This window comes from Cynara cardunculus (assembly GCF_001531365.2).
Source record: "Cynara cardunculus var. scolymus isolate 2C chromosome LG 2, CcrdV1, whole genome shotgun sequence".
Taxonomy (NCBI): Eukaryota; Viridiplantae; Streptophyta; class Magnoliopsida; order Asterales; family Asteraceae; genus Cynara; species Cynara cardunculus.
In genome coordinates this window covers 30,391,855-30,406,788 of record NC_037529.1, presented here as the reverse complement: position 1 = coordinate 30,406,788, position 14,934 = coordinate 30,391,855, and the positions used below count along the sequence as shown (strand labels likewise).

The 14,934-nt window shown below is 34.1% G+C and overlaps 2 protein-coding genes across 8 annotated transcripts in view; both read right to left on the bottom strand.

Annotated features, from left to right (window-relative positions):
- Positions 1–476: 476 nt before the first annotated feature.
- On the bottom strand, positions 477–7,439 carry LOC112506045 (putative UDP-glucuronate:xylan alpha-glucuronosyltransferase 5). Its single transcript, XM_025110072.1, has 2 exons — positions 6,715–7,439; positions 477–1,416 (listed from the first exon to the last, which is right to left on the bottom strand). The coding sequence occupies exons 1-2, from the start codon at positions 7,437–7,439 to the stop codon at positions 507–509; spliced, it is 1,635 nt and encodes a 544-aa protein (XP_024965840.1). The 3' UTR covers positions 477–506.
- Positions 7,440–9,182: 1,743 nt separating this feature from the next.
- LOC112505747 (DNA polymerase lambda) overlaps positions 9,183–14,934 on the bottom strand; it is a 32,162-nt gene continuing 26,410 nt past the window's right edge. For 5 of the 7 annotated variants that reach the window (XM_025109702.1, XM_025109704.1, XM_025109703.1 and 2 more), the window contains 2 exons: positions 9,549–9,633; positions 9,183–9,455 (listed from right to left, as the gene is read on the bottom strand). In XM_025109702.1, the coding sequence (XP_024965470.1) occupies positions 9,360–9,455; positions 9,549–9,633 (181 nt within the window). In that variant the 3' untranslated portion in view covers positions 9,183–9,359. Of the gene's footprint in view, positions 9,456–9,548; positions 9,634–11,290; positions 11,586–14,934 lie in introns of those variants that run through there. The other 2 variants (XR_003068440.1, XR_003068441.1) reach the window with 2 other exon arrangements.

The window sequence follows — 14,934 nt, the reverse complement described above, 5'->3', positions numbered from 1 at the left end:
AGCATACCATCTTATTTACAAAGAAACTTTTTATATTTCGTTTACAATATCACACATGCAATGCTTATCTATAGAAACTCTACACTAATCCATGTTATTTAAAAATATATATCTCTATCAGTAATATTACTAGCAAAAACTAATCTGATCAGTATATATAGATAGGTAGATACAGTGAGAAGGAGAGTCGAGATAGAAAAATAAGAAGAGATCTCCATCCTTATCACTTTTAATCTCATGCCCATGAATTGCATTTTAGAAAGGAGTTAATGTGATGTATATCGGTGCATTTCATTAGTGTTGATCTTTAATTAGGATTGATTAGATGGAGATTCTTTCTTACCCTTTCATCATAACTTTCATTCCCACCGTAACCCCTAAGACACTCTCTCTCTCTCTCTCTCTCTCTCTCTATATATATATATATATATAATTCAATTGATAATAAACTATAAATGAAACTGCATGGCATGCACCTGTATCTTTCATCCATCTTTTAGATGTTGCTATAACATGATCCCATGCGATATCTGTCTCGTATCTTTCACCTTTATCTTCCAATGCTCATCTGGAAACCCTGCTCTCTTGGCTATCCCTCTCCACTTTCTTATCCGACTATCCATTTGTTTCGTCAACCCGCAGAACGGCCTCAGTTTATTCGGCATTCCCTGATAAACTTTCCACCATTTCTCATGAGCTAAATCACTAGCAAAATGTCGATGGTCACCCCTATCCCAGTTACAATCATAGTCTTTATAACACATCCATGGCTTCAACCCCAGATAATGAATTGTGTGCAAATCTCCTGCGATTTCATGTCTAGGGTTATTACTCTTATCTTGGAAAATCTTGAGATGGTTTATCTTCGAATGAAACCGATGCCACCATGTAAAAGCTTCGTTCAGAAAACCCTGATCACCACCATTATATGATCCCAAAGTGTTTATCTTTTCCATCAACCCATTGAACATGCACAGTGATGGTTCCACCAAAATCACACCAGAATTGAATAGATATTTATTGTTGCCAGCAGCCGAAATCTGGGGATAACTAAAGAACTCGTCTAGATTCTTTAACACGATTAGATCTGCGTCTATGAACATAACTTTGTCATACTCGATGAGCTGCCATATCCGAAGTTTGCTGTAGTTATACTCGTTATATGCGCCTTTTCTTGCATGTGGGCTTCGTATACGTTCAATAAGCTTGATCTTCCATCCGGCTGTCTTAAGTCCTCCAAGGGCTTTGTCGGATATCGAGTCATCAGCAAGCAAGATTAGATCCTTGGTTGTGTTTGTTTGAAGGATGCTTTGGGCCAAAGCGATTGCGCCACAAACGTATGTTTCGGAGGAGTGCAAGACGGTCACGTACGCCTCTCTTGGTTTGTATGCAATCGATGTCGATCGAGCATCAGTTCTACCAGGCTCTTGACCTGAAAACCAAGACATGGTTTGTAATTACAAGGTCTCAACATGGTCTAACTTTAGGTTTTGGGTTAGGTTGATATTGATTATGGGTTTGAGTCCTTTAATGCTAACGAAGATTTATTTAACTTTTAAGGGGTGTTTGGTTCCTATAATGGAAATTGATGGAATTGGAATTAATCAAAGGAATTTGACTTTGAAAAATTTGGAATGAAATTTGACTACGTACTTGGTTGGTAAGAATTGGAATGGAATCTTTCAAAAAATTGGAAACGCCAATCTTTTTTTCGGAGGGTGGGTGCATAGGGGACATTTATGACATGGTGATGTATATTGGTGGTCGCAGGTGGGGTAAGGATGGCAGCATAGTGGTATTGGTGGGGTACCCAACCCACCCTCGGCCCCACCCACCCGTCCTCCCTGCCCATCCCCAACCACCACCATGCTCTTAGCCCCTCCACCACCCACCCCCAACCCTATTGCCCCTGCATATCCCAACCTTGCCTCCTTCGCCCCAACTATGGGTGTGTGGTTGGGGTTGTTGGGGCAGGCTGTCCTGGTCCCCTCGCCATATCCACTCCCCCATCACCTCTCGTGCCCTACCGACCAGTCCACATGGGTGTGGGGGATGTCCCCACCACCACCAACCACCCACTTAGGTTAGTGGTGGTGAGAAATGGGTAGGGTGGTAGCTATAACAATGATAGTAATAGCATGGTGGTCGGATGGCGAGTCGAGTATATGTTGGTGGGTGACAAGATGGGAGTGGCAACTGCGATGATAATTAACAATAGTGGCATAGTGGTGAGTTGGGGGTTGAGGTAGGTGAGGCTAGGTGACGGTTGTGCCGACGACTATAACGGTAGGTTATTTAGGGTAGGGGTGTGATAGTGACAATAGTAGCATTGTCATGGTAGGGGCAGGGGTGGGTAGTGTTGGTTAAATTGAATGTGGTTAAATTGAATGCAAAAGGATGAAATTCAATTATTTCACTTATATCAAGGTATCATGAATTCATTAATTTATGGAATTCAAAAGATTTCTACAATTCAAATATGTGAACCAAACGAATGAATTAGAACTTGGTCAAAAAAAATTGTCATTCTGATTCCTCAAATTCCTTTGAATTTTGCAAACCAAACAATTCTAAGGGGGCGTTTGGTTCGCAGAATGGAATTCAATGCAATCAAAAGAATTTAACTTTGAAGGAATTTGACCATATGTTTGATTGGATGGAATTGTAATCTTTGAGATATCCCATGGAATGGTGAAATCTTTAATCAAAAGAATTCAAATATTTCTACATTTCAATATGTGAATCAAATAAATGAGTTAGAATTATTTGATCGAATGAGTTAATTGACGGGTCCCTTGAAATCTTTTGAACTAAATGAAACAAACAACCTATTAATTAATTCCGTTAGAATTAGTCGATGTACAAACAAGTTGCCCAGAAAATCCGTGACTATAAAAAAGCAGCCCAGAATTCATTTGTTACAACATTATACGTCAAGAAGGCAGCCTTGAAACCAATTTTATCACCGGTAATGAATTGGTCCATGATTTATAAATGGATTCTATTTAATTTATTGAGTTATTAAAAAAAGATTATAAAAATTGTCGATTTCATGAAAATATAAAACGTGTTGATAACTAAAATACGTACAGCTAATAAAGTTAAACATCAATAATTCGTTAAATACTATACAAAAAGGATACTTTTATTTGTTAAATAATATTTTTCATAGTATTTGTACCAAGTCGGTCAAGATAATACACTTTGACTTTTAATATCCAAAAATGGTATGTTTTCCAAAAATTAAAACTCCAAGTTGTTGTTTTAATTTATTGTAATTATTTATCGTTTTATAAGATGACTATCGTAAACGTTCATGATCCCTCCCTTAAACACCTCTTAAAACTTAAAAGAAAGAATCGTTTTTTGTCTTTTATCTTATCAAAATTGATATTATGATTTTGGTCCCTATAACTAAAAACCCAAAAATATCTCTTAATTATCAGAATTTTTTAACAGCTATTAAATGGTCGTCTTGTAATTTCAAAATTATAAGTATTATTTTGTAGTTTGCTCTAAATACAAGTATAAAAAATAACATATTAAAAAAGAAATTGTTTTGAAAAGACGTGACATCCGTACCTAATAACTTGTAATTTAATGTTGTTCAGTATTTGGTTTCGATGATACTTTTTTTTCAATAACTTAACTAATACTTATATCGATGTCACGTCAGTAAAACCTAATTATAATCAGCATTTACAGATAAAAAAAAATACACAAAATAAAATTATTATTTTTTTTTTGTTAAAATGATTCTTTTAAAAGAGTATTCAACTTTATCACGGTTTTTGGAGTGTTGATGTATTGTAATTGAATGCAATTTCTTATTTCTTTAATAACAATTAAAGTGAAAACTAATAATCCCAAGAAAAGTCAACATTTTATACCTGTGTTGTGTATACGTAATTAACCATAGACTTTTAAATATATTAATGAATATGATTTATTAAAGTTTACGGATTTCGTCCTTGTGATTTTTGAAATTTCAATTTCATCCTTATGATTTGCAATTTAAGGACTAAAATAAAAATAAATCTAAATTATAAGGACCAAAAAATAATAAATTTTAAATAATAGACACCAAAAAAAATAGAAAATTTTCAATAACAAAATAAATAATCAGATTTTTTTTGGCATAAATATATTTTTAAATGAAATTTAAAGTAGAAAAAGACATAATATTCGAAAAAGATAATACAGTCTCATTCAATTTTATTTTTGGAAATATATATAATTTTAAAAATCGTGGATTTAATTATTTATAGTTTGGAAAATATCTATTTTGATTAAACTTGATATGTTTTTCAAAGTATGTCTCTCTAATAGGGTGTTTGGGATTGCTTATAAAAACAGCTTATTGACTTATTTTGGTGTGTCACTAGTAATAAGTATTTTTGAGTATTTGGATAAACAATTTATGTCGGTGTCAAACCAGTAATAATGAGTTTTTGAAGAAGTTAAACTCTTGTGACTTATAAGAAGTTGATAAGTGTTTTTGTAAAAAAAAACATAAGTTATTTCAAATAAACAATCTCAAACACCTCCTAAATTATAAAGTAACCATATGTTCTTCAGAATATAATGGGAATTAAATTTTTTAAACAACTTAAATGATATGTTTGATAAAAACAAGTTATAATGGAATTAAATTTTTTAAACAACTTAAATGATATGTTTGATAAAAACAAGTTATAATGTATAGAGGGAGTTTTAATATGCATTTGTTACAAACTCTATAAACCAATTGTTTCAATCATCTCTATAGATTATCAATATGGTGTAGATTGACTCAGTTTCCTAAATTTAATTTCTATATTAATTAATTTGTTTTAAATTCAGAATGAACAAAATCAAGGGCTAAGATTTTGATTAAAGGATCTGTAACAATTATATATGGTTTGTATTTAAAATTTCCTCTATCTGTATCTATATTTATATATATAGAGGAGTAAGATCTTTTGTTAATCAAGAACATGATGTTCATTTTGTAAACTTACTTTGTAAACTTATTGGATCAATAATATTAATTATTTAATAGAGGTTACATCAAATGTTTGATTTAATGATAAAGAACAAATAGGTAATTTTTATGTGTAAGTTACTTTTATGGTATTTAATAAGATGTTACAAATTTTTATGTTCAAGTTATTTTTATGGTATTTAATGATGTTCATAGGTGTTCATAAGAATGTGTTCATAATATAAGGTATTCATAAGAATGTTATGATATATGTTCATAAGAATGTGTGCATAACCATAAGGAGTTCATAAAATTGTCTTCATAACCATATGATGTTCATAGGTGTTCAATATAATTTAATGAACACAATCACAATATGTTCATAATTGAACTCATGTTCATATAGAAAGAGATGCTCATGTGTATATTAATGTCCATGATAATAGAGATTTTTTTTATTAATGACAATAGATTAATGTTCATATGAATATTAATGTCATTAATAGGCAGTTACAAACTTTATAATTCTTTTTCCAATAATACTCTTGTTCATGTATGTTAATCTTAGATGATAATGTATTATATTATTAGTTATTACAAAATTGTCATCATAATTGTCATCCATCGATTCACAAGATGAGTGTTTGTGATGAGTTTACAAAGTTAAGTTAATATCATAAATTAGGTTAACAAAAGAACTTACCCATATATATATTATATATATATATATATATATAGTTTGTTCCAAACGCAACTCATCACATTTGTACAACCAATACAATCCAATAAATTGAAATATTTATAAAAATGATTAAAGTTCATTTATTATAATTTAAATATTTATGGAAGATGAATAAGGTTCATTAATTATGATCAATATTTTATATTATGAAATAAAATCAAAACTTTAATGAAATTACATATTCATCAAAATAAATGAACGGTTGAGATTGAGTTGTATTGGTTGTACAAATATAGGGGTTGTATAACCCACCTATATATATATATGTGTGTGTACATGGTGTTCATGTAGGTTTAAGTTTATGTAAAAAATCAAAATTTTATAGATAGCATGGGAATTACTGGAGTTTCATGTAACTTAATTAGCACATTTTATAAGTTTTTTTTTTTTTTTGTTTTTTTTTTTGTAAGGGTGTCCGGGCCAAAGCCCGACTAATCCCCGGCAAATTTGGAGGCTAAACATGGCCCCACTTAAATGTCGCCAACACTCCCCTCCCAGGGCTCGAACTCGGGTTCATGACTATGTCATGCCCAAGCCTTTACCACTAGGCTGGAAGGTCTTTGACCACATTTTATAAGTTGATGTTAATATATTTTTAAGTAACATATATATATATATATATATATATATGTGTGTGTGTGTGTGTGTGTTAGACGAAGTATCGTGTGGCAAGTAGAGTTAAGTTGAGAAGCGTAAAAAATGATCCGGATCCTTGATCACCTTTAATCTCAAACTCATCCATGATCATGTTTGATACGGGGATTGATATGGACATCTCGTTGCATCTCATCCTAATATGCATCCAAATGTGGCGATCCATTCTTACGCTTCTCACCAGAACCCAACGAGATGTTAACATACTCATGTTAATTACATGTATTAACATTTCAATACTAATTAATCTCCATGCATGTATGTATGATGTATGCATGTATGTATGTATGTATTCATGTATGCATAAAAGTACAAGATTAATCCACTTGAAACCAATGAATGAATCATGACATACGTACCAGCTGGTTGCAAAGATGGTGATGGATTAATGATGCAAGAGCCAACAGGCATATTCACCTTCTCCATGAGTTTCTTCAAATCTGGTTTATATATCTTATACTCCCCTTCTTCCCACACCATATCATCACACCTAAATATCTCCCACATTGGCCCTGACCTTCCAATAAACACCACATAAACTTCCCCACCATCTTCCCACCCATCATTCACCAACACATTAGCCACCACCAAGTTCACCTGCAACCTACCCACTTCTCGACCACCCTCCGGGACCTTAGCCACCACCACATCCACCGCCCCAGACCACCGACCCATCGGGATTTCCGGGCACTTCATCGGCCCCCACTTATGGTCCTCATCCACCCACTCCGGGAACAAGTCTTTCCATTTCGTATCTCTGCCCACTTTTTCAAACGTTATTTCTGTCAAATCAGCCGACCCATCAACTCGTATCTCGTCGGATTGAACGTTAACCAGGCCGAGGTGTAGCTTTCTTGAATGGTTGTTCATTAGGGATTGGAGTTTGTCGTACCAACGTGGCCGTGGTGGTTTCATGGGTACGAAACGGAGGGTGGTGGAGGTGATAGGGCGGTCATCGGGGTGGAGATCGTAGGTGGTGGTGTGGATTAGAAGCGTAAGGGTGAGACAAAGGAGGAGAAGGAAGAGAGGGATGAAGGTAGGCTTTTGGTTTGAGAAGGAAGGCCTTGAAGTTGAACCCATGCTCACACGTCTCTCTACCTTTGAATTGTATATTTTGCTGGTCATGTTATGTATGTATATAGATATATGAATGGTTGATGGAGGCACGTTGGTCGTTTTCATATAATAGAATTTGGAGCCAATAAACAAACCAATTTTTAAACTTACTAAATAATAATTAATAAATAATTTATGGATTTTGTCCCTCTATTTTTGTTTTAAAATAAAATGAATTTGACATTGAAATGATTAGTATTATTGGTCATTTTTTGAAACTTTGTTTAAAGAATTATGTTAAATCATATAACTAGGGACATTTTTGTTATTTTTTCACCTAACTATGTGATTTTCTCATAATTCACATATATACTAACTAATACAGTAAATTATGGATTCGGGTCTCCTGTCGTATTAAAATTGTCTTGGATTTGGTTTCTATAGATTTTTTTTTCCTAAAATAGCCCCTAAATTTTTTGATTTTGTGTAACACAACTGACAACAACTAAAATGCTCCTTCAAATCAAGGGCATTTTGGTCATTCGTCTACTTTTTTCTTATTTTTAATTACAATCAAATAGAAAACATTATATATATATATATATATATGAGATCATGTGAGACAAAGATGTTCTCGTGAGACAAGTTTTTTACACTTGAAACTTCACACCAAAGTAACCTTGTCTTTACTGTGAAAGTTCGGATTTTTTTTACCTTGACAACATTTTATGGTGAAGTTTCAAATGTAAAAAACTTGTTTTACGTTAACCCAACTACATATCAAACTGTGAAATTATAGCAAAAGTGTGTCAAACAAGTTTCTTGAGTTTAAGTTGCCAGCACGTAATACTGATACATTAAACAAAAGGTTGCTTTGTTATAAATAGATATGAATAAGAAATGTCAACTAATACGAATTACCTTTAATACAATAATTAAATTGATGACATTTTTTCAATGCTTTCGTAATTCAATTTAAGAGCGGTTGGTACGTTGAATAATCTGTTTATTATTTTATAAAATATAACCTTTGAGTTGTCACTCGATTCAACATATTTTAAATACACTTTAAAGCGTAGAAAAAATTCGATCAAAATTGATGTTATAAACAATCTGCAATGATGGATGCTAGACAGATATCCTAAAATTACATAATTATTATACATTTTAGCTAATCAAATGACAACTTTATCCTTAATTAATTTATCTCTTAAACATTTATGCGTTAATAAGGGTAAATTTAAGAATTTAGTTATTTATTTATAAAACTAGACACTTATTTTAGAACAAACATAAATAAAACTAGACACTTTTAATAAATGTAACGAAATAATGTAACAACTTTTGGTACCATTTCCAGAAAGTACCGAAAGAACATTTGCAAAAACGAAAATATAAAAACAGTTATGGTCTAAATGGAGTCGTTCTAGCAAGCAGTAGAAGTTGTTCTTTTCTACATTTCCTTCATGTTTCTTGATCATAAAAAGGGAAGGGCCTTCCATGGCAACTTCTCAAGAGAAACAAACAGACAAAATACACCATATAAGCCAGCCCAAACAGATTAAAAAGTTTTTGCTCCCTAGAGGTCATCACTTCAGCCAAGGCCATACAACGATGTTTACCGGAAAAAAACGTGATCAGAAATGTGACGGCTTCAAAAGACCTGCGAAAAAAGATACAAAAGGGCCCATCATACCAAAGGCCCTTTAGCCCAGGTAAACCAACCTTTTTGGAAGTCTAAAAGTTCCAACCTCACCAAAAAAATGCAAAGTTTCATTTGCCGTTGTATAAATATTATATACTTAAAACAGATCGAACATGGTTTCAGGCAAAAGAAAAATACTTGGCCTACAAACTTGTTTATCTTTGAAAAACGCTTTAGCACCTGGTGCAACAGGACAATCTATTTTCTATGTACATAATTAACAACAGTTGCAACGGTTTTCAGATATTCCGTTCATGTGGTTCAAGCCATGGAAATCCCAGGAAGTCGAATACTTCCTTTTCCGAGTTAAACTTCAAACTTGTACTGGCACTAACCTGCATCACATCCAGATGGAGGGAGGTACCACTTATCATATCAAAAATCAAACAGAATAAAACCAACCTTAGTTTTGTAATGTAATGTATTACCCTTTTTCCACCGGAACCATGAGTTGCAGGGAACAACCCTGTATCATCAAGTCGGAATCCTTTGGATTCTGCAAGTATCCTCAGCCTGTATTATGTTTTCCAAAAGAACCAAATTGATAATAAATATCGAGACTTTCCTCATGAAATGTAAAGCACAGTGCAAACAGATGCCCAAAACAGCCATTTATATAAACAACAATAGGTTGTATTTAGATTACTTCCTAAAATGAGCAATTTCATCATCGATAAATGATAGCCTATTGTGTGAAAAGAAAATGATCATCACCGTTCAAACAATGTTGAAGAGCTTCCACATAGCCTTGCATGCATACAACTATTATAAAACTGAAATTCTTGAATGCACAATAAGACTACTGTACTCTAGACATACAAGTTTACATGTATAACAATATGAAGGGAAATAGGAACATAAAATGACAAAGTCAACTTGATCAAATTTATTGTTCAAAATTTGTCTTGGTGATGACTTAGTTGCGATTAAAGTTTTCATACTTATTTATGTATTTTATTGAAATTTAATTAAAAAAATTATTATGTTCAATAAATATAAAATCTCTTCAATTATTCATTTTCTCTTGAAAACCATCACGATAGACATTTTCGACATCCAACTCATGGAGATGTGAGTGATGAACAGCCAAAAAAGAATTTATCGAAAGGAAAGGATGGCTCAATTTGCATTGACAAGTGTAGACCTGAGTAATTAGAGGTAAGAAGGCATGCCGTGAAGTATCTCAAGACTACCTCAAACAGGATTTCGTATATAACATAAAAAAGAAAAGAGATAGGGGAGAAATTAAAATATAGTCAAAGGGACTACAAGATCCACACTCCTTTACATGCATGTAATTAATACGTATGCACTTTAAGGATCTAAGACTCCAGAACTGAAATCATGGACAAAATTTTACGCAAAACATGGGACATGGAACACACTGTAAATGCGAATAAACCATGAAGAACTTGATGATGTGCCAAAGCTTCTAAGAAGATTAATGGGAAATACTTTTTGAGTTATTAGTACACAGTTTTAATTAAAAAATTGATGATCTTGCTGCGTGAGAATCAGGTCTGATATTCTGTTTTGAGATGCACCAAAATTGACAAAATATGAAAAAGTAACAATTCACTCCTTGCTTTTCACAGGTAAACTTAAGTTGATTGAAAAAACATCCACAAATGCTACAAAGTACCTAGAACCGATAACAGAACTAACAAAACAATTTCCCACCAGATTCAAATAAATCAAATTGAAAAAATAATTGGTATGACCAAACACCTAGTAGGAGAACAGGAAACATGTGTTTATTCTTCTAACTGACATGACTTAGAAAAATCAGAAGTACACAAGAACTCCAATCAAGGTTCTTTAAGAAGAGAATGAAGCCAAAACTGGCAATGAACTCAGATCTCGTACAATCCCCAACACTCGAAACCTATGCCAATAAATCAGTGTGCTGTCAACTCTTGAAAAATGATCAAAGGAAAAGTTCCTCAGCAGCTAAGATTGTTGTTGGTGGCTTTGTACGTTCTAAGAAATAGAAAAGTACGAAAAAGTAGAAAGGGAAGACTTTGGTTATATTCATACATACAAACTAAACTGCTAATAAACATGAGGAAACATCACTAACGTATCAAAGGAGTACAAAAGGTCATGTGATCGATGTCACGAAATCAATAACCTAGGATGCAGAAAATGCGGAGGAAGGAGAAAGAGTTACCTAATGGGTGTTGTGTTATGGGACAATGAGATCTAGAAAATCCTCCTTGTTGTGAGGCCATGCAGGAATCAATCGGTGCCGATTTCTTCTTCATGATTTGTCAAAGAGGTAGTTCGATTGCATGGTTTCCCAACAACCATAGTCTCGGATCGTGAAAAAGCTTTCATGAGCAATTTCTGGCGGGAATTATTTCGTTTGAGTGGCACTACACTTCTCCGTAGTACGGTGTACCATCCTCAAAACTGACGGGCAATCGGAAATCATCAACGAAGTCTTGGAAACTAAGAGTCGCGTCCTACAATTAGAAAATTTGGACAATGCCACTTAGGATCGTTGATAATTACTGGTCAGCTGTAAGCACAGCCTTCTCAAAAGATGGATCCTGTGCTTGTTCATAATTGGGTATTTGTGTGAGTGTTCGAATGGCAAACAAAGTTGTTATGCATGTTGTGTATTTATCATTGTGCATGTGAGTATGAAAGAGAGAGTGAGAGAGAGAGGGTGGAGACTTGGTAGAGGCGGTTGGGGCTTAGATTTTATGTCAATGATGGTAGGCAATGATGGAGGAGGGAAGCTTAGGTGGTGGTGGGGGGATAAGGATCTTTGCTGGTTGTTGTGAAGATAAATATATGATCCTGTTAGGTTTTGTTTTTTGCCTTCTTTGACAAGTCCAATATTCGACCAACGAGTTGAAGTTTGAGATTTGGCTCCTCAAATTGGTTTTTAGAACAATTGCCACAATAATATTTGGCAAATTGAGCTTTAACCATTTTGTGTTCTAATATTTTGTATTTTGACGCTTTAATTGGTAAGAACTACTATGCCCTTCCAAGCAAAAGTTTTCAAAAGGTGAAACATCAAGGAGTTGTTGCCATTTACAGCAAGAATGTTATAGGAATCTACATTTTGCCAAAATTCAATCGGGCCAGGTCATTTTGTAAGAGTCTCATTTATAGCCCTTTTGAGGAGCTCTCTACGTTGTCTAACTCTCTATTACCATATGTAGAGGGAGACCACCCAACTCTGGAATTAGTGTCATTTACACCAAATCCAATCCAAATGGCATTTGGGAAATGGTGAAGTAATCATTATGCTATTCAATTTGGTTTTAAATTTAAAATTCACTAAAGGAAAATTATTCTAAAGTTCAGGGGTATTTCCAGCCAACCTTATAAGCTTAATTAAATTAAATTTTGAATTTTAAAATCTGGTATCGTGCATCAAAGACTTGTATCACATGGTACAAACTCATCAGGCCCACCCACCACGCTGCGGGTTGTCGTCTTCCCTTCCCTATGGCTGTCGCCATTGGCAACCCCAACCCTCTGTTGTCATTGCCATCTACTCCCTCCTTCCCCCACCCCATTCTGTCTATTCAAAAAAAAAAAAAAATCTTTTATTGTTTTGACCACTATACAAGCTATGTTGTTACAACGATCAAAATTTGAAATAGCGGTCAGGACAATATGATATAGCGGTTATCGCGATGGTAAAGTGGTAGTATAACGGTCCACATATAGAAGTTCATGTAATCATTATAAATGTATGAATAGATGCATAACATAATATAAATTTTGAAGATGAAAATAAGAACAGGTTAATAGAAGAGATGGGCAATCAATGTTGGAAGACAATGTTGTTGTTGTTGGATGTAATTCTAACTTAGTCAAGTTGGTGACCAAGTCTTTAGGGGTGGCATCATGGACGTAGTGGAGTCCAGATTTTTTAGGCAAATAAGTTGGCACCGGACATATTCCTTTGTCAGAAGTAGGATATAATAGGCTTTTTTCTCTCTTTTTGTGAGGCAAGTTTTTCTTTGATCAGAAATCAAAAAGCAAAGCATTTAGCCCCACCTATGTTCTTTTTTCCTATTCTTGTGTAGAAGTGTGTGTGCTAACTCAAGCGTGCAGATCCTTCAGTCAGTTTCTCAACACTTGGTATCAGAGCCAAGTTGTTCATGCCCAAGTATCTGTGATAACTGGATATTGGTTATCACTTGAGGTAATTATTATATGATTATTTTAGGTATGATTACATGAATATATATGATTAATTGTTATAAATAATAATCTGGATACATGCTTACATGAGATTAATATGTGAGAATGTGTATATTTTTATTTTTATACATGGAAATGTATGCATGTTTAAGGTGTATGCATATGTAATGTAAATATATGGATTTCTTCTATATGTATATGCATGCATATGAGGGTTATGATGGATAACCGGCTTTCCATTTTTGGAAAGGTATAAATAGGGAGTATGGGGGGAAGGGCAAACTTTCTTGCCTTTCTTAGAAAGAATTGAGAGAAAACTCTGAGAGAATTGCTTGCATTATTGCTAACTGAACTTGAACCTATTCTGATTCGTGTTGCTGTTTTCCTTTCAAAATCTGAATCTACAAAGGTGAGTGTTTATCAAAACAACCTTTGAATATGATTTGATTACTGGTTTATAGCTTTGATATGATGATATATTGAAAATACTGCATTGTTCTTGTTCATCTTCATTGTCCGATTTTGGTATATCCATCGATCACTTTGTTGACCGAATTAGACATGTCCGGACACTGTGTTGTCCGAATTAGTGTAAGTGCGATTATTAAAGTTTGTGTCCGGACATAGTGTTGTCCAGTAAGGGCTTACCCGGTCACTAAGTTGACCGATGAGAAATATATGTTCGGAGACTTCTCCGGTCACCCTATTGACTTATGGGATTTTTTAGCCGGACATTAGGCTACCCGATAAAATCATACATGGTTGTGATGTCTAGAGAAGGTATGTCCGGATAGGCTGTCTGTCTTAAATGAATTATGTTGTCCAGATAGAGTGTCCGGCTAAGTTGTCTGGACATGTGTTGACCGGATATGTTTGTCCGGACACAAGCTGTTCGTACAGTTGATTGATTGAACTTGAGTTTTTGACATTGGGATTCTTCGCAACTAACATTTAATTGGTTTTAAAACTGTTATATTGTGAAAAGAGATATTTCATATCTTTTAAAGTGGAAAAGATAATGTTTCTACCAGACGTGATTACGTAAGTCTGTTCTGGTTAGAAACTATATTTTGGGAAATGTTTCTACCAGACGTGGTGACGTAAGTCTGTTCTGGAATGAAACTTTGTTTTAAGAGGTAGTTCCCCCAGACGTGGTGACATTTGTCTGTTCTGGCTTGGAACTGGTTGTTGGGTACTTCCGGACGTGGTGACGTAAGTCTGTTCTCGTCAATAGAGCCAGAGGCTCTGGTTGTCTAGGGCAAAGAAGCTCTGGCCCGTTGAGCTAGAAGAGCTCTAGCCCACTAAGCCAGAAGAGTTTATGGCAACACTATTAAAGGATCAAGAGTTCCAATATGTTGCATTTGTGTTTTATGTTGTACAAATCTGTTGGCTTTATATTTTAATGATCAAACAGATTGCATGTTTTTGCTAAAATGCCTTTATCTATACATAAAAGATGTTTTATCAGGTTTTGGTGATTTACACCCTGCATTTGTAAAGAAGGGATTTACTCACTAGACCTTCCGGTCTAACCCTCATTTTGTATTTCAAAAATGTGCATTGCAAGAACTGCGGGGTCGCGGGATAATAAGAGGAAGTTGAAAATATAATTATTTTCCTTATGTGTTACTTATTTTGTGAAGA

What these genes read in the sequence shown, in the direction of transcription:
- LOC112506045 (XM_025110072.1), bottom strand. Translation starts at nt 7,439, where the DNA reads ATGGGTTCAACTTCAAGGCCTTCCTTCTCAAACCAAAAGCCTACCTTC. An exon ending in TCTTTGCAACCAGCTGGTAC is followed by an intron (nt 1,417 to 6,714) that starts GTATGTCATGAT and finishes AGAGCCTGGTAG; the next exon opens with AACTGATGCTCGATCGACAT.